This window comes from Mauremys reevesii, linkage group 19, assembly GCF_016161935.1.
Source record: "Mauremys reevesii isolate NIE-2019 linkage group 19, ASM1616193v1, whole genome shotgun sequence".
In the NCBI taxonomy this organism is placed as follows: Eukaryota; Metazoa; Chordata; order Testudines; family Geoemydidae; genus Mauremys; species Mauremys reevesii.
In genome coordinates this window covers 7046893-7066154 of record NC_052641.1, presented here as the reverse complement: position 1 = coordinate 7066154, position 19262 = coordinate 7046893, and the positions used below count along the sequence as shown (strand labels likewise).

The 19262-nt window shown below is 52.1% G+C and overlaps 1 protein-coding gene across 10 annotated transcripts in view; it reads right to left on the bottom strand.

Moving 5' to 3' along the window:
* Positions 1-769: 769 nt before the first annotated feature.
* LOC120386917 (dual specificity testis-specific protein kinase 1-like) overlaps positions 770-19262 on the bottom strand; it is a 60960-nt gene continuing 42467 nt past the window's right edge. For all 10 annotated transcript variants that reach the window (XM_039506952.1, XM_039506953.1, XM_039506958.1 and 7 more), the window contains 7 exons: positions 17599-17720; positions 17381-17429; positions 15872-16021; positions 11147-11320; positions 9903-9986; positions 8082-8168; positions 770-5795 (listed from right to left, as the gene is read on the bottom strand). In XM_039506952.1, coding sequence (XP_039362886.1) covers positions 5694-5795; positions 8082-8168; positions 9903-9986; positions 11147-11320; positions 15872-16021; positions 17381-17429; positions 17599-17720 — 768 coding nt within the window. In that variant the 3' untranslated portion in view covers positions 770-5693. The remainder of the gene's footprint in view (positions 5796-8081; positions 8169-9902; positions 9987-11146; positions 11321-15871; positions 16022-17380; positions 17430-17598; positions 17721-19262) is intronic.

Sequence of the window (19262 nt, the reverse complement as noted above, 5' to 3'; positions counted from 1 at the left end):
CACTGGACTTTATTCCAAAGTGGCATTTTTTAAAAAGACATCATGTGACAGAAACACACTGTCCTGTTGGATACCGTACATGCACCATGGTCTGTGCCCTCGCCCGCTGCTGTGGAGCGGAGAGTCTGCCAGAGTAGAGAGAAAGGGAGCTGGAGGAGCAGGCTCCTGCTAAGGAACAGATGTGCTGAGCCTGTGACTGGGAGGTGAGTAATGCAACCTGGAGGACAACAGCAGAGCTACCCAGATCCCCCAGCATCGTGACTCCCTGATTTCAGAGGCCGGGCTCCGAGCTGGACGTTCCCAAAGAGCAGGATGGGGCATCAAAGCCAGTTTCCTACAGACAGATCCCAGCAACGCTCTTCACATCTGGGGTGGAAATTCCCCGGGGTGCTCAGAAACAGGGGTTTGCTTTGGCTCATCTCTAGCTTTAACTCTTTAAACATCCGGAGAGAAATCCTGGCTCTGTTGAAGGCAATGGCAAAACTCCCACTGACTTCAGTGGAGCCACAATTTCACCCTCGATGTCTAGAAAGGACCTGGTTGGCATCAACTTCTCCCTCATTCGGCTCTCCAGAACTGGCTGAGTGCCATGATCAGCTCCCAGCCACAGCCAGGGCTAGCCTTGTACTGAACTACGCATCCGTCTGGTTAACCCTCCCAATGACACCTCTGCTTTGTACAGCCTCAGTGTGTACGAAACGTATCCCTCAACTAATGTGCTTCCTTCCCAGGCATCCATGGAACGATGCTACTGTTCAGAACAATACAATTAAAAGGAGTCAACAATACTTTATTAGACCTTCAACAAAGTTTCCATTCACTTTGCAATTATGTTCTACTTTGTAACTTTCACTGTGGTCAGGCCTTGTGCTCCTGACTCTGCAGTAACAGATCCGCCCCTTTCACTTCTATTCCCTGCTCTGGTCTTCACTGCATTGGGTGAGGGGTTGCTGGGATGGGTTGGGTTGCAGCAAATAAGTGGAGAGCGAGCTCACCTCTGTTCCAGCTCCCCACCGAGGAGCCAGTCACATGGAAAGTGGGCACTTGGAAGGACTGAAGGAGCAGACCGCCTTGGGTGGGACACACCTACTGCTAGAGGATCATTCTTCATGCACTAAGGAGGTTGTTCCAGGAGACGAGGTTACAGGTGTGAGAATCCTGCAGAGACCACTCAGCCCTAGCACTGCCCATGCAGCCAAGCCAAATAATACAAAGCAACCCACATCCCCCTCTGCTCTAGATCTGTCCAATCTATGGAGCAGGCCTCCAAACTCCACCCAGTCCAGAATTTAATGGAACTTGGGCACCGAATCCCACAAGGGCCTTTGAAAATTGCAACCTGTACCTTCAGAAGCAGGCCTGTACCCATGCCCTGCAGCACTCCCAATTACCAAGGACCGACCTCGGTTTAGACCCACATGTGCCTGCCTTCCATGCCAAATTGGATCCCTCTTACTGTTACTGTTGTTCAGTATTTGCAACAGAGCTCGCGCAGCTGGGACTCCAGATGCTGTGGAGAGGAGGCAAAGGGGAAGATCTCTGCTAATGTTATTAAAGCAATTGAGGGCCTGAACCAAAGCCCACTGAAGCCAATAAATACATGGGGAGGGAAGTGGGGGGAATCCCAGGGAGGGAGAAGAGCTACCGAAGCTCCAGGACAATTTTGGCACAAGAACAAACGGGGGTGACCATCCAGGAGCGTATTTAGGCTGGAGATCAGAAGAAGGCTTCTGCCCAGCAGAGGAGCGAGGCGGTGGCGCAGCCTCCCAACAGAAGCAGTGTGGGGCAAACAACTGAACTGGTTTGAGCTGGAGCTGGGTAAGTTCACGAAGGGGATGATACAGTGGGTGCGGCCTGCAAAGCAGGGGACAGGACGCAATGACCCAGGAGGTCCCTTCCAGGCCTATGCTCCATGGGACTCTGATCCAGTGACTTCAGTGGACTTTGGATCAAGCCCTACATCATTCAGAGCCCTCTATGTTATGACATACCCTGATGTCCCTCCTACAGGGTCCAGCCCAGCTCCTGCTGAAGCCAAGGAGAGTTACACATGGACGTTGGATTGGGCTGTGGGTCTTGCTCCACAGTGTCACCATACTTGGCTCTCAAGAGATTAAGAGGCACATCCCCTGCCCCCCACCAGCTGATTGTACAGCCTGGCTGCTTTGAAGAGGGCAGGGGGATTCCTCAGCAGGTCTCCTCCTTTCTCACCATGCATCACCTTTTAATAGTTCAATGCAAACCTAGCGATTTGCCTTCTACTACCCTGCACTTTGCTGTGACGCTGGCGATGCTTGGCTCACACTGAAGATACACAGTGCATATCAATGCTGTTTGTACTGCCAGGCAGTAACACACAAGCTCCTGTAACTTCCACTCAGCTGGTACAGAGACTCCAAATTGGGAAGCGAATCAAAGAGCCACGGTCTCCCTCCCAGGCAGAAGAATTAGGGAATCTCACCCCGCTGCTCCTTAAGACTCTGCTCCTCGGAGCCTGCTGCACAGAAATCCATATTTGCTGAGCATATTGTAACTCTTAAGCAAGAAGTCCCTTGTGTATAAACTCATCAGCAGCGATACAGAGGAAAATAGAGCAACAAATAATCATCCAGAAACATGTACGAACTAGTAAATCTCTCGCTGTATGGTGCATCTTTGCTGCATTGAGTATATTTCTTGCAGACTTCCAAATCCTTACAGTACTTGCGAGAATGCAAAACCATTACAACGCTGCCCCTTGTTCCCGCAGACGTTCACTTGCACAGATGTCAGTGCCCTTTCCCCACACAGCTGTTTGTATTTCACAGGACACAGAATCCGCCGGCATTTGAAGTCTCTGCATTCGAGGTGCTGCCTTGTTACAGCCTGCAGGGCGCTGCCAGAGCCCAGGAGCAGCTGAAAACACCCAGCGGGACATTTACAGTGGGAAACAGACAGTAAGAAACGGCCGGGCGTCAGGTTACAGCGCATCACCGCACTGTGTGAATTTCCCCACTTGTGCTTCTTCATTTGTACGAGGGCAGCGCCTGAGGGCTCCATGCGGGGCTGATGCCCCCTTGTGTTCAGCCGTACTGCACAGAAAGGCCCTGCCCCAAAGAGCTCACACTGTAGGGGCAGGCGCTTCGGCCAGAGTAAAGTGGCGTAACTCCATGCAATTGGATGGAAGTACACCACTTTACACCCGTGGTGGAGCTGGCCCTGCTGCTGAGAAATCACTGGCATACAAGACCCTCCCATGTGTTAGGAGCAGCCCAGATCCAGTCAGATGCTGGATTTATCACTTGCCTTTTTTTTGTTTGTTTGTTTGTTTACTCTAGAAAAGGGTTTCTGCTAATTAACCCTTCCCCCTCCTGCCCCTAATTTGGAATCCCTCCCATCTCAGCCCACCCCAACTCCTCCAACTATTTCCCTAACTGCATTTAACCTCCTCCTGCTGGATCCCATCCCAGACGAAAACATAACACTTAGACCTTAGCGTCCGCAAAGCACGTTAGCCCTTTGATTCACGTACACAACACCCTGTGAGGTGGGTCAGTGTCGTCGCACACAAACACCCACACACGAGGAGATGGCTTTGTACAGGGGGTAGATGATTGGCACATTCTTCATTTCTCCTCCTGAGCCCATAAATCAGATGCTCGCGCATCCCCACAATGCCTCAGGACTTGGGCCTGTGCAAATTCCTCCTTTGCTTCGGGTGGAACAAGCTGTACTGCTGTGGCCCAACTCCTCTGACCAAAGCTTCCCCATCCCGACTAACAAGTCAAGGGGGCCCAACAAAGACGGCTCTTGTCCTGCAGCTCTGCAAAGCCCGCCTCTGTCTCCAGCATCGCGCTGGCACGGCCAGGCCCCCATACAACACATCTGCCTGGCAACGTTAGTTCAGAAACCGCTACGGGAGGATGCTTCGCAGAGGTGAAAGACCCCAGAGGGCTGGGCCTGCATGGACCGGACGATGGGATCCCATTCGCAAGGTTCAGGACACTTGCTTAGGCTCTGCACTGATAAGCTAGGGTTTCCTTTCAGGGAGTGGTTTGTCTTTAATAGGGTAAAGCAGAATCATAAGGTGAGTATTACAGTACCAGGGTCTGAACCTGCCTGTCGGGGAGCGCTGTGTGTCTGCATCTGCCCCCGGAGAGGGCAGCTGGGGATGCAGCAGAAGGGGACCTGAGGCGGATCCCAAATCAGCGAAGGCCAGAGCTGCGAACCCCAATACACCCAGCTGAAACCCTGTCCTGACTGCCTGCATCACGGAGCGCACGCCCCAGTGCCCCGTGTGCGCATCACGACACCACGACAAGGGCATCGAGACGCGAACAGAGCCAGTAACTCACAGGGATCTCCCCTGGGCGGAGGTGGTCGGCATTATCCTGCCTGCTTGCCAATCCGGGGCTGCCACCTGTGACTGGGTCACCTCATGGCCCCCTCACCAGTGACTAGCAGCCCCCCAACAGACCTGCCTCAGAGCTTGCTGGGATGTATTTGTTCAGTGGGCGACCCCGTCACAGGAGTCTTGGGTATGTGAGAGCCATGGGAATAAACCCCGACAGTCTAGCACCTTCTGTAAGAAAGCTAGGGCACTCCTGTACCAGACAAAGATCCTCTGATGGTACGGACACGCCTGTAACATGGTGAGCACCCCTCTGTTGGTACGGGCACGCCTATAACATGGCAAGCCCCCCTGATGGTACGAGCATGTCTGTGACACAGCAAGCCCCTCTGCTGGCACAGACTCGCCTGTGACACAGCAAGCCCCTCTGCTGGCACAGACTCGCCTGTGACACAGCAAGCCCCTCTGCTGGCACGGACACGCCTGTGACACGGCAAGCCCCTCTGCTGGCACGGACACGGCTGTGACACAGCAAGCATCCCTGATGCAGCTTTCCCAAAGGTATATATTGGTTCATTAGTTTATATTTGTTAAAGCAAATACCCCTGTCTCGGTGGAATGTTCCACAAACAGGCAAGTTTAACTTCCTCAGCAGCCAATCAGGATTCCCAAACCATCACCCTCTGTCTACACGAAACCCCCAAATGCTCTGAGCACAGCACGGGTGCTTGGACGCGGGTCAGTTTCTAGGAAGGTCACATGACCAGAGACATTACAGAACGCATTCTCCTCCCAAGGCTACTGGAGGACGGTTTTAAGGCTAGGTACTGTAAGGCGACTTTACTGGCTCACAATCTGCCATGTCGCCCCTTCCCCTTTACACAATGCCAAATCCACAGCCTCCAGCGATGGCTCCAATGAAGACTGGAGGGCTGAGACACAGGAAGGACCATGGGGAAGAGGAGGGGGAAAGCCACACTTCTACCCTGGGCTTCAGAGAGCATCCCCAGCTGAGAGTCAATTATCCAGCGTCCCCTCCAGAATCTCTCGCCGTCTGTATTTACATCAGAAATTAGTATCTTCCTCTTTTAAAAAAAACAAACAAAAAACCAACCAAGCAAAGACTGCTCAGCGTCAGAATTATTTCTGTTAAAAACCTCAGCTAGAAAAAATCCCTTGGAAATTCCCCCTTTGTATTTTTCAAGCCACACGTTCTATGTGAGAATGAGAACACGATTAAATAAATACCAGGGCATTACTTTAGTCTTTCACCCTCGCTCTCTTTCTCCTCTCGCCTTTTCTGATGTACGAGTAATTTACAGTTTGAGGCTGACGCCATCAGGGTTCAGAGGAGCCTGGGCAATCATCCGGACAGCTGATTGTCCTTTAGAGCTTCCAAACTCTCTGCTACGTCTTCCAGTTCATCCAGCAGCTCGGAGAAAGAGGGCCTCTTGAATGCTTCCACCTGAAGGGGGGGAGGAGGAACGAGAGGCTGAAGGGAATTTCCTGCTGGGAGGGGAAATGGGGAAAATAGGGCTGTGACTCCCCCAAGGGCTGCAAGCTAGGCTAGTGGGACATCAAAGCTGCAGACCTGACTGGGGTCTCGACCCTGCAAGTCCTCCCATGGTGCATGCAGCAGAGCACAGGGGCGCTGTGCTCCAGGGTGAGGGTGTGTGGAAGCCACTTGTGGGCACAAGTAAGGATGGGCGCTAGGCCCAGCCCTGGACGCTGAGTGCTGGGAAGTCCCGAGACCCTCTGCTCCCTTATTCGCAAGGCAGCAGGGTCCAAAAGGAGTAAGGTGGGAGGGTGTCTGAGATGTGGACATCACCACGACCCTCCCTCCCAGCTATGCTGTCCCCTCTTTGCCCCTAGTCTAACTTCTTAGCAGCTGTATCACGTTAACACAGGACCAAGCCCACCTGCTCATCCATTTTGCCTTGAATTTGTTTGCACAATGTGTCGCACCTGCTCTATGGAGGATCAAGCCCCTGGTTACAGCTGACCTTGGCACGGCATTTGCACAGGGATCTAACAACGTCAAGGACATTGAGACTTAAGACTCTCCTGGTTCTCCTCTCTCCTGCACTTGGTGTTACTCCAGCGCGAGGGGAGACTGGCTCTCTCAGGGAAACTCAACCCCACACTGCAGCTCTTTGCACCACTAACCCAGTGCACAGGAGCTGCAAAGGGACCATCAGGCATTGGAGCTGCAGAACTGGCAGAGCCCTGGGACAGGGGATGTTCCCAGTCCGAGGCCAGGAGAGGTCCTGCATGCTGGTGACGCTGTGCCCCTGCCATGGCAGGAGAGATGCCAGTGAAGCTGCCCACAGCACTGCGCTCACCAGGGCTGAGTGGCTGAACCGGGCCCTAGAGGCACCTGAGCGGGGGACATGCAAGCTGCCTCTCCTCTGCACGGAGAAGATTCAGCCCAGGCGTGTATCTAGGACAGAAGCCCAGATCCTCACAGATATTTAGGCACCTAATTCTCATTGAAATGGATGGGAGTTAGGTGCCTAGTACCTTTGAGGATCCGGATCAGAATCCAGCCCAAAATGTGCTGGGCCAGGGGATTTTAGGGGGAGGTTTTCAAAGCCACAAAGCAGGCAAGCGCCCAGTTCCCACTGCCTTCCAGTGGGAGTCGAGTGTCTAGCCACCCTTTGTGCCTTTGATAAGCTCCCCCTGAATCCCTCCTGCCACATCTTATCCTGAGCAGGCCTGGCCACGGCAGGTGTTTTGCATCGTCAAGGACTTTTCCCTTTGAAGCACTGTGCAGCACGAGGCCGGCGGGAAGGTCCTCCACCTTGTATGACACAGACCAGCTCTCTGCAAGCCGCCTGAATCATCCCCACCATCCACTTCTCCTCGTGTCAGCCTTAGAGATGCAGGAGCTGAAGACACGTGAATTGAAGCCAGCTACCCACCTCTGATTCACCATTTTGATTCTGGAATAAACTAATGACACATCATGAGGATTGTTGCTGCAGCTTCTTTTAATTTGCTGCCTTTGAGTTTCAAAGTAATTAGTTGGAATATAGTCACAGGACCTCTCTGCTATCTGCCTGGGTGAGAAACTGCCTTTGTTTCTTCCTTCTTGTGAGTAACGTGGTGAGTTTTTGCCTCATTTCCAGCCTGCAGCCAGCATAGTGAGGCATCTTTGCTATTTCTGTGACGTTTTATTTTAAAAAACAGAAGTTAAAGGAAAATGAAAAAGCAAAAGATGCTGTGGTGTGACTGGTGGGTCCCGGAGAACAAACTTTTAAAGGCAGCAATGCAGGCAGAGGGCATGTTCTAGGTCCTGTCTCTCCATCTGCATCCCTGCCATTCGTATACCAGACATCTGCGTACGCCAGCAGCCATCTAACCTTTTTTTTGCTGTGGGACCAAGTCACTGCACAGAGAAGGGGAGGGGATTTTTGGAGCGATTCATGGGAAAATCCATGCACTTTCCTCCATTACTGCCAGTGCAACTCCTTGAACCCTTTGTGGTGCAGCGGGTAAGATTGGCAATGACGCCCCGGATACAAAATCGGCCCCTGTGTTGCCAGCTTCCCTCATTACTCTGCCGTTGTCACACACAGGCTCAGTGTCCTGCCCCCGCTACCAGGTCCCTGAGTCACTCAAGGGGCAGAGAGCTGTGAGGAAGGTGTATGGCTGTCCTCACTGGGGTTGAAGTGCAGTTCGAGTTCTCACACACAGCAAGTGAGATGGGAAAAGTGGGAGAGAGAGAAAGGAAACAGAGGGAGAAACCTACCCGACAGCAACTTGCGGCTAGGTCCAAAACCCGCTTGGGACATTCGCTGATCATTCCTTGGAAAGCTGCAACGTCCAGGCCGTAATCCTGGTGGAGAAGACAGACGACGAGATTCTGGGTCAATGGCAGGTGAGGCGGAGGGGATGGTCTGACTGGGTGGGGCGTGGGCTGTGGGAAAGCGCTTTGCGCCGAGGGATGGGATTGTGACACCTCAGAACAATTGCAGGGCTCAGGATATGGCTCTTTCCAGGTGGCTGGCCATGGAGACGGAACCTGACGGATGTTTTACCCTCCCTCTAAAGGTACTTCCCAGTCCCTGAAGCTCGACCCCATCGGTGGACGTGTGGACCTCAGTGAGAAGCAGGAGACATGGTATGGAAGAGTCGGGTTGCAAACCAACCCCTATGCTCTTCCTTCGTGCCTCTCATGCGGGGATCTCAAAGCACTGATCCACGGAGTACAATTCACAACCCCTCGGTCATAGCCATTACACTAACGGTTAAGCACACGGACGTATCAAAGTAACTGGCACTTTAGAAAAACCATCAATTGACTAATAAGCAGCAGAGCCAGGAAAAGACTCAGACTCCCAGTTGCCAGCCATGCGCGCTCACCCTTAGGCAATGCTGTTCCTCTGGCGTAAATGATTTGAAATGGTTTCAGAACTTACAAGGAAACATGGTCCAGTGGTTAGGACACTAGATGAGAACTCTGGTGACCCAAGTTCAAATCCTTGCTCTGCCCCAAACTTCCTGTATCGCTTGGGCCAGATTTTCACTTCACTCTCCGGACAGGCTCCTAGTGGGGGTTTTAAATGCTCCTTTAGGTGCCTAATTCCCAAGCAGGCACTTTGAAAATGCCACTAGATGCCTACCTACCTTTAAAAATCTGGCCCTTAAACTCTGGGGGCCTTAGCTCCCTATCCGTAAATGGGGATGACGGCACCGCCCTATGGCACGGGGTGCAGGGGTGAGGACAAATACATTCAGGATTATGCGGTGCTTAGGTACCATGGTGATAGGGGCCACCATGTCAGCACCTGAGCTGGAGATGCGTAAGTAGCAGCCAGTCAGTGGGCTCCATTCTGGGAGGTGATGAGCATTCACGGTCAACGTGAGAGCCAGGCTTTCAGCAGGAGCTCAGCGCTTTGCAGCATCTCAATGTTTCTGTGTCCGTAGCTTCTGCCTTTGAAGCACCACTTTCTGGAGCCTCTGACATAGAATTCCCTTCCTCGTGTGCACACAGATGGAGAGGGCATTTCCACCCCAGGGCAAGTTCCAACATCGCCACGTGCGTTTGGACAAAGCCATTGAAACAGGAAAGAACTTTGTGGACCGAGTGAGCATTTCTGACTCGGCAACGTTGAAACAAACCAACGACGCACCGTTTTTAAATCGAAACAGTATTTCACCCTTTCCACACAAAACGCCACAACGTTCCAGTTCAAAACATCGATATGGAATCACTATTTGTGCTTTGAATTGACTGTTCGACTTAAAAGCTCAAATGTCAATTCAAAACGGACTGTCTGGAAGAGAGGTCTGAGGTGAAAACATGGGGGACCAAAATGGCGCTTCAGAAAAACTGATTACATTTGATCAAAGCTGATGATTTTCCCACCAAAAATGTAGGTGGCAACTAAACAACATGTAAAAATAAAAACCACCACAACACAACCTTTTAACCAGGTGAGAGAGAGAGAGAGAGAGAGTGTGTGTGTGTGTTGTGTGTGTGTGTAGCTAAGAATCCACAGGCACCCAATCCGTTAACTTCAGAGCATGCAGAACCCACCGCTCAGACCTGAGCTGGAGTAATAACTACCTGCGTCCTGGGAAGCACTTCCGGGTCAGCGGGGATTCTGCCCAGTATTTCACACAGGACTATGCCAAATGAGAACACATCCACCTGCAAGAGGGGGCAGAAACACAGAGTGAAGGGGGGCTCTGGTGCGTACAGAAGCAAAGGGTCAGAAAGAGGAGGGCAGACAGAGCGACCCTGCTTTGAGGTCACCCAAAACCGAGGGCATGTCAGACGTATGGGCAGGGAAACGTGTAACAAGAGAACAATCCCTTGCCTTTCGTTCTCTGCCTGCATTCACCAAGCTGCTCTCTTCCTTTCAACATACAGTGCAGGGAACTGCAGGAGGTGCTATCTTTCAGCTGAGACGTAAAACAGGGGGACTCACTGCAAATGGCCGAACACCCAGTGACTCCTCTTTCATAGAGCCCAAGACCTAAGGGATCCTTGTGATCATCTAGTTTGACATCCTATATAGCCAGGCCATAGAACTGCCCCAAAATAACTCCTAGAGCAGATCTTTAAGAAAAACACCCAAAACACTGCAAGAGGGAGGGGTGTTAACCCCAGTGTCCTCAGCTAATTCACATGTGGATAACTGCATATGATATTCTTCTTCCCTTCCTGTCCCTAAAGCTTCGTTCAATGTTGCTGGCACCTTTATAGTGGCTGCCGCATTACCCAGAGCTGGCTGCATTTCAGTGGAGGGCAGAGTGATCACAATAGTTACATAGACGTGTAGTTACCAAACAACCTGCTCAAGTGTTTTCTTTAACAGAGGCTTCACCATCTCTTTCTCCAAAGCAGGGAGAACACGTCCCGCAAGGAGCCATAACTTGACCGGATCAGTCAAGCTTCAGAACCTCTTGTCTCCAAAGGAACTTTACTAGGCAAGCGTGCACAGCTCCCTAACTCATCGGAGAGCTGAAGAGAGCAGAGTTGGGACGAAAGAAGGGAGAGCAATGCCCATTATGGGAAGTGGGGCTTTCCTTTCCTTTCCCACCTATCCCAGGGAGAAAGATTCTCCAGCACAGCTCTTGTGCCCTCGCGCAGAAGGGCCTGGCCAGGAACCTCCTCATGCTGGGTGACACTCAGCCAGGCCTCGGACCCCACTGGTGTGGAGCTGAACCTGCCAGGGACCCGTAAACTCATAACCAAGTCGAGGTCACGGAGCCACCGTCTGGAAGAGACGCTAACACTACTGATCGTGCGGGAGGCTCTGGAGAGCGAAAGGGGGACACACGAGGGGCAGAGAAGCAGAACTGTACCTTCCTGTCGTACGGCTCCCCCCGCAGCATTTCAGGGGCCATCCAGAAAGCGGAGCCCACCAGGGACAGCTTCCTCTCTGGGTTCTTCACGGGCAGCTCCACCACCTCTCTGGCCAGACCGAAATCCGTCACCAAGGCTTCCCGGCCCCGCTGGGTCACGCGAATGAGGCAGTTCTGAAACGAGTCCCCCCGGGGCTGCTAGTCCGAGATTCCCATGCATAGAGCAGCTGAGCCTTTTTCTCCCCCTCCAGCCCCCCACCCCCACCCCTCTTGCAACACACCCACCTCACGCACCTGACCAGCTTCCAGCTGAGCTGGGGAGGTACAGAGTGCCTATTCGCATCAGCAGGAGCGGAGGGGACAGAATGTTTTCAGGACGCTCATGCGGGATGGAGACTTTCGAATGACCGGTCCCAGCCACAGCTTGCAGCAGCATGTACACAGCCCTGGACAGACCTGAAGTGACCCTCACGACCCCCAGGGGGGCAGTGCTCGCCCAATGAAAAACTGCAGCAAGAGCGTTTAAGTGACTTGCCCAAGGCTGCACAGCGAGTCGATGGCAGAGTGAGGAATAGATCGCAGGAGCTCCTGCCTCCCGCTTCCTGTTCAAACCACTAGCCCAGGCTGCCTCTCCTGTCATAATACTCTTTGTTCAGTGCTTACCCCGCCCAAAGAGGGCTCTGGTCCCTCCCAGCAGGGTATCTTCCTAAAACCAGTTCTGAGTTCCCTCGCAAGGGGTTGCAGAGACAGCAATACCCTGGCCAGCAGGCCAGGCTCAGGTCCTGCTCCGCCACCCCTCTTTGCACACGGCTTTCATGTTTCTCTTTAGCTTAACCCGGCAGGAAACGTTTCCTGCTGCAGGAGAACAACATGAGTGGGGGCATGTTCTCAAGGCCCATTTGTCTCACACCCATGAGCCGAGCCCCATCTAGAGCTGCTTAGCTGGTCTACTTCAAAGGGGTGTGGGGGTTGGGGGTCGGGGGGAGTGTGTGTGTCAGAGAGAGAGAGAGACTGACACTGTCTGTCCGCCCAGGGGTAAGAGGAAACCGACATGGTTTCCAGAGTTGTAAGAACCTTCCTTGCACTTCCATCCTTCCCCACCCCCCTCACATGGAGCCTTTTCAAAGCACAGAGGATGCTGTGGGATGGAAAAGACGGGTAGAGGAGGAGGTAGATGAAAGGGGCGGAGGAGAATTTATTCAGTGGGAAGAAGCACTTTCGCCAAATCTCTCCTCCCACCCCACACAGGGAAAGAACCTCCTGCAGGAACCGCCTGTGGAAGCCACAGGACCCTGTCAGCCCATGGGCCATGACCCCCAATACTGCAACTGCAAATCCTCCACAAACCCACAAACAACTGCAGTGACATGGGCCACCTTTCCTTGCTCCATCCAGACGCCAGAATCAAGCCCCCTCAGAGGGAAGGCCCCATTCCTGCTGTGAACTAGGTGCTGATGGCAAAGTCTCTACGCACCATTCTGGCCTCACTGAAGAACCCTTGTGTGCTACTGCTCCCCGTGTGCACCACAGGGACTAGCCAGCACAGGCTCGGTCGGGTTCACTGACGAAGTTCAGTGTGGGTAGCAACGGCTTCAGACAGACAGGCAGACTGGACAGTGGCGTTTCGAGAGACGATGGGCAGATACTGCAGTGACAGAGCTGCTAGAGATGGACAGATCCTGTCTGATCCCCCTGCTGATCTCAGCCCTTCAGCGCTGCCTGGCTGCTTCCCCTGTGCAGGGGCAGTGCTGGAAGGCTGGGGTCAGCGGGGGGCTCTGTTCAGCAGGGAGGCCAGAATTCAAGGGGTGCAGCCTTTCGCTCCCCTCTGGGCCCCCACCCTTCAGCGCAGCCTTAGGGCACAGGGGATGTTTCCAAGTTTACAAAACATTCTTTCCTCCATCTGTTTCGGGAGGCGTGGAAAGGGTATTTACATTTGTCTGTTTCCAATAGGCCAGCGATCGCCTTTATTCCTCTCTAGCAGGTTCTCATGCAATTCCCACAGGCCCTTTCACCTGCCACCTCCCGGATCCCAGCCTCCATGTCCCACCTCTGGTTTTAAAAGAAAATAAACAGAAGGAAACCACCACGGGAAACTTGGTTCATTTCAGCACTCTTACTTTTCTCCACTTGTTGCCTTTTTTCCTGTCCTCCCATCCCCCAATGTTAATCCTGATAGTTACCCAGAAAACTTTGAAGTTAATTTTTTCCACCAATATGCCCCCATTTTTTAATGTTTGTAACAAACATTGGCAAATTCCTGGGAAATTTTAAACAAAATAAAACTTGGAAACGAAGGGCCTTAATTACAGCTCACCGGTCCGAGGGGCGCACATCAATCACTCGGGAAACCGGTGCCTAGAATTTGCTGCTTCTACAAGAAGCGGAAGGGCTCATTTTTAGCAGTGACCCTGGAAAGGTGAGAGGTTTGGGCTGAGATTTTCAAGGCCACCTAAGGGAGATGCATGCACAAATCCCTTACATTTTCATTAGAATTAGGCACCTAAAATCGAAGCCTGGTAAATAGAGGGAGATGGTCTAAAATCAGGACAGCTCCCCCCGCAACTAACCTTTGTTAGGGGTTTGATATAATAGGACCTGGTTTGGGTTTTTCAGACTGCACAGTGCGCATACACGTACGTACACACACACACACACACACACACACACCTGGTCTTATGGCAAAGTCCTATAGAATTGGACAGAAAACAACACTTCTATAGGATTTTTTGGACCATGCTGCACAATTGAATAGCGAAATAAATCCCTGCTATAGAATGGTTCATGCAGCCTCTAAAAAGCAGATCATTTTCTATTAAACCCTATGCCAGTAGGCTTTGGAGAGTAATTCCTACAGAATCCTATTCAATTTCTATGGAAACCTATTGGTTTCATCTCTGTCAAATTCCATAGGACTTTGCCCTATCGGTCTACTCAGAGTGAGGCAGGTTTGGAAAAAAGCAAACAGCTGCTTCAGATGGCTGGATGTCACTAACAAGTGGATTTCATGCCTGCCTCCCCTCCCCACCCTCCCATATCTAGGCTGTCAGCATTGCAGGGAAACAGAAATTCATATCAGAGCCAAACAACTGCAGAGAGACACAGATGATGTGCAGTGACATTCTGAAATGTGCATTGACTTTCTGAGCAGGACCAGGGTGGCTCTGATTTTGTAGTGAGTTAATGCAACATGCAGATAAATGAATTTTATAGGACATCAGCAAGGAAAGCCACAGGCGGATTGAACCTGTTTGCCACGCTGCTCCCTACTGGAGTTTGTGTTTTGATGGCTGGTGATTAAGCTGGGCAAACAGCTGTGGGGACAATGAAGCCAAGCTAGCATCCTGTATTGATATTCCCTGGGCTTGTAGTGCGTGGCTGGCGTCATCACAGCCAAACTCCATCAATATTGCAAGGTTCCGCCGAGACGCTCAGGGAACATCAATAGAGGAGTCACGACACAGTAGCAGCAACCAGATCACTACGTGCCTAGCTTCAGTTGCAAAGGATCATGGGTATTGCTTCAGTAAAAGCTCAGTGGACTCTGGTCAGATCTGGGTTTGAGGTCAGACACTCAGCTGGAGTAAATCTGGGTTGCTCCCTGCTGTAAATCAGAGTAGCTCCGCTGAAGTCAATGGGAGATCTGATCCCGGCCTTGGTGGCACTACTGTGTTTCTATAAAGCTGCCATCCTCCCTCCCCTCCTCTAAGGCGGGGGTCCTCAACCTTTTTCTTTCTGAGCCCCTCCCCCGCCACACACACCTGCAGCAAATGCTCCATCTGCTGGAGGAATTAAAAGGCAGGGAATTAGCTCAGTTGGGTGGCAGAGCCAGAGGTGAGGAGACCGGCAGCCCATAGCTCCAGCAGAGCAGAGGGAAGCTGATACAGCTGCCTAAAGTGGCCCTCCCAGAGGGAAGGGGGGACCCACCCCAGAGACAACTAGAGAGGGAAATACCCTGTGGGACTTGGACACTGGTAACCCCTCTTAACCTAGTGCGGTTTGGGTTACCCACCGGGGAAAACTTTGGACTAAGCTGACCCTGGGGGATGTTGGTGGTGGACAGGAGGAAGAGGCCAAGAGAGGACAGCCTTAAGCAGCCCTGGTTGCCAGATGACTGGTAGCCCAAAGGGCCCTGGGTCGGAGTCCGGTGGAGTGGGAGGTGCCGGTCTCCCATCCCCACAACCCCATTAGCAGCCAGGAGTTGCAGCCGTGACCACTAGGCCATGCTCCCCAAGTGGGAACCATTACAACTACACATCTAAAGCAGAAAGAGTTCAGGTGACAGGGCAAAGTAACTCAATGCACTTTGTCCCTCCCTGTTATCGATGGCTCGCTGCTCTTCTCCCTTGTGGAGCTCATGGTTAGAGACAGAACCCTGGGTTTGATTCGCAAGTTGGACAGGGGACATCTCGCAGCCGCGGCGAGAGAAGAAACGTGGAATCCCGGCACGTCCATTTTTACCCGAGTTGCTTTTCTGACCATAACTGTGCTTTGAAGAGTCTATTTTTAGCTCTTCCAACATCTCCTACCTTGGTACATAACGACAGGCTACGTCAAGGAAGCTTTCACAACTCACCCTCGGTGAAGAGGATCAGCACCTGGCCAAGACACCATATAAGTCCCTGTGGGCTCAAGTGGGACTTATGTGGTGTCTTGGCCGTGTAAGTGGTACACAGGCCTAGCCCTTCACCCGGGGATGGTGAATGTCAACCTCTGAGCACAGCCTACCTTGGAGTTGAGATCCCGGTGGTAGATGTTCTTGGAGTGCAAGTAAATCATCCCCCTTGTGATGTCTGAAGCCAAGTCCACCTTCTCCTTCCAGCTGAGGGTGATCTCCTTGCTGGCCAGGAGCTCTTCCAGGCACCCACCATTAACGTACTGCAAAAACGAGACAAGACAGGGAGCCAATGGAGGCCACGCTCTGCTGGAAAGGAGGTTCTGCAAATACGCCTCTGCAAACACTCCAGTTCATCTCTGTTTGGGAATTGCTTGATCTCGTCAGCCCCTCTCTCGCAATAGTGGTGAGTACTGCAGCAGCGCCCAGTGGCCCCAAGCAAGATCACGGCAGCAATGTGCTGGGTGCTGTACAAACACTCCCATTAAAAGAGAATGATTGCGGCAGTATCCGAATTTTCCACCACAAAGACTATTGCAGTTTAAGCAAATCATTACTGTGCAGCAGAAGATTGCAACCGCCTACCGGGAAAGTACTAGCGTGCAGCACCGGATTAACCCCGGGAGCCCCAGCACTCCACCCCCACTCGAGGGCCTGTGCCATGGGGAACAGCCAGGACACACATGGGTACACATGTGCTGGGCAGGAGCCTGAGTGAGTGAATTTCAGCGTGGGGCTCGGCACTCTGACGAAAGTCAGGCTGGTGCGCGGGCGCGGCCATGCAATACTCCCCCTCCAACCTCTGCTGATGCAGCTGGATCATGAGCTACAGCACCTATGGGCCTTTGCCAAACAGCCTGTCCACAGTGTCTGAGGTCAGTGCTGTCAAATGCTGCAGTGTTTCTACTGCTTCCAGGTACTTGCTCCACTTGGCCACCTCTCGCTCTTATTCCCCTCCCTGCTCATCGAGCAACGGCCTCCTCTCTGCCCCTCAATATTATCTTGACACGGTTGGTACAAGAGGCTTCTTCTCTGCAGCTCCTCCCTGAATCTCTCTGCTCACTCGCAACCCACTCTTCAGCCCACTCCAAACAGCTCTGGTTTCCCCAGCCTACCCCCTTTCAGCGTCATTTGTGTCAGTCTAGTCTGAGACGCTGTTTTCTCTGGAAGACGCTATAGGCCTGATCCTGCCCTCTTTAGTCGGACAAGTCGTGAATTCTGCCCGAGAACGCCGTGCAGGATTGGGCCCTATAACTGTGTTATGGGAAACGTACTGTCTGCATTTATAGTGCAGTTCCACTCTGTCTCCTTCCCTGTAGTGAAAGTGCCTTACACAATCTGTGAGCACCACCCATGTGCCAGGGCAGAACCCAGGGTCTCTGGATCCGAAAGTGTGAGTTCCACCTGCCAGAACTAAAGACCAGCTCTATTCGCTCAGTGGCAGCAGGAGACTCGTGAACATCTACATGTGATCCAGCCACTAGAGAGAGGAAGAGCGATAGTGTGGGTTACCTGTGGTTTACCCGTCTCCTCTGGAAAGCGAGATTGCAAGAGTTCATCCCCTATGACCCTGACGGCCCTCACAATTTAAAGCAATAAGCGTCCCAGCAACAAGCCTTTACCTCCAGAATTGGGTACAGCTTCTCATCCTTCACGCAGATCCCCAGGTACCTACGAGGCAGGACAAAAACTCAGGTTTAGGTTTCTCCCCATAGCACAAAAACTACTGGAAAGATGCATCCAAAGATTCAAACTCGGACTCTTGATGTAAAAAGCCAGGCCTGGCACATCTACCAGCACCCTCTTCCCTAGCCACTGCGTCTCCTGCGGCGCCACCCACCTGACAATGTTCGGGTGGGAGAGCTTCTGCAGCAAGCTAATCTCGCGCACTATCACCTCCTGGTCCACGTCGTTCTTGTAGATTTTCACCACCATCACTTTGCAGGTCGCACTCTGAGTCACCTGGAGCAACGTGAAAAACGACACCATGAGATGCAGTTTACCCAGTAACGTACGCCAGCCCCCAGCAAGGAAAGGAAATCCTTCCCAAGGTCACACAAGGCCTGGTGCCACGCTGGCCTTACACCTGGTGCAACATGAGGGCTCAAATGCTACCACACAGCTTCATACCCGCTTTGCACAGGTGTAAATTACTGCACAAGGCGCAGGGCCATCAGGTATCAGGCCCAAGCTCCAGAGCACCAAGGCCCAGCAGACCCAAATGGGACTACTCCTGCCAGGGGCAGCTCTAGGCATTTTGCCGCCCCAAGCACGGCAGGCACGCCTACAGGAGGTCCACCGAAGCCGCGGGACCAGCGCACCCTCCGCAGGCAAGCCGCCGAAGGCAGCCTGCCTGCCGCCCTCGCGGTGACCGGCAGAGCGCCCCCGCACGGCTTGCCGCCCCATGCACGCGCTTGGTGTGCTGGGGCCTGGAGCCGCCCCTGATTCCTGCACTTGAAGTTAAGCATGTGCTCACGAGCTCTGCTTGGTCCCAATGCACCACCGAGTCACTGAACGGACCATGGAATCTGGGCTTTCCTCTCCCCGCCACTCTCAGAGATGCATGTTAGCAGGCGGTTCAAGGCAAGGTTACTCCCCCATGTACCTCCTCAGTAAATAGCTAGAGAAATTGGCTTCCCAGGCTTCCCGCCAGCAGCCGTTTCTCAAATTCAGACACAAAATCAGAACATTAACTTCCCCTTAAAAAAATAACAGACTAAATAAGGCATTTTTAGCAGGGACCTCTATTGCCCCCGGTGGTAGAAACAGGGCTTGACTGTGATGAACACAGAGTTAACTGAGGCAGTTGGACACTGACAGACTCTGTAGGTCCCAGATTGATAACTGCCTAGTGTCACTACAAGGGGTCTGCCTAAATCCTGGGCCGGCCCCACAAGTCATAGAATGAACTGCTGACAAACTGATTAAATGCTGATTTGTCAAAACTGAAACCATTCATTCAACGGGGCCGGATTCTACACATTTCCCAACTGGAAAAAAATTGCAGGAAAAAAGTTTCAAAATCGTCCAAATGTTTTGTTTTGACATTTTTAAAACAAATTTTCCGGTTCAAAATGACTTTTCATTTCAACATCTAAGCTAATTTTGATTTTTTTTAAAAGGTTTAAAAAAGAAAAAAAGGTCAAAACTGAAACAAAACACTTCTAAAGTGTTGAAACAAAATGTTTCAGGTGAACCAAAACAAAAACCACAAACCAACCCTCAATTGATTAGACTCTGCCTGTTGGTATGCATACTTCCACCTTTTCATGTTCTCTGTATGTATAAATATCCCCTGTCTGTGTGTTCCATTCTATGCATCCGAAGAAGTGAGCTGCAGCTCACGAAAGCTCATGCTAAAATAAATTTGTTAGTCTTTAAGGTGCCACAAGTACTCCTGTTCTTTTTGCGGATACAGACTAACACGGCTGCTACTCTGAAACCAACCAGTGTTTCAGTTTGCAAATAATTTCAAGCTTGGAACCTTTCATCAGGATTCAAGTC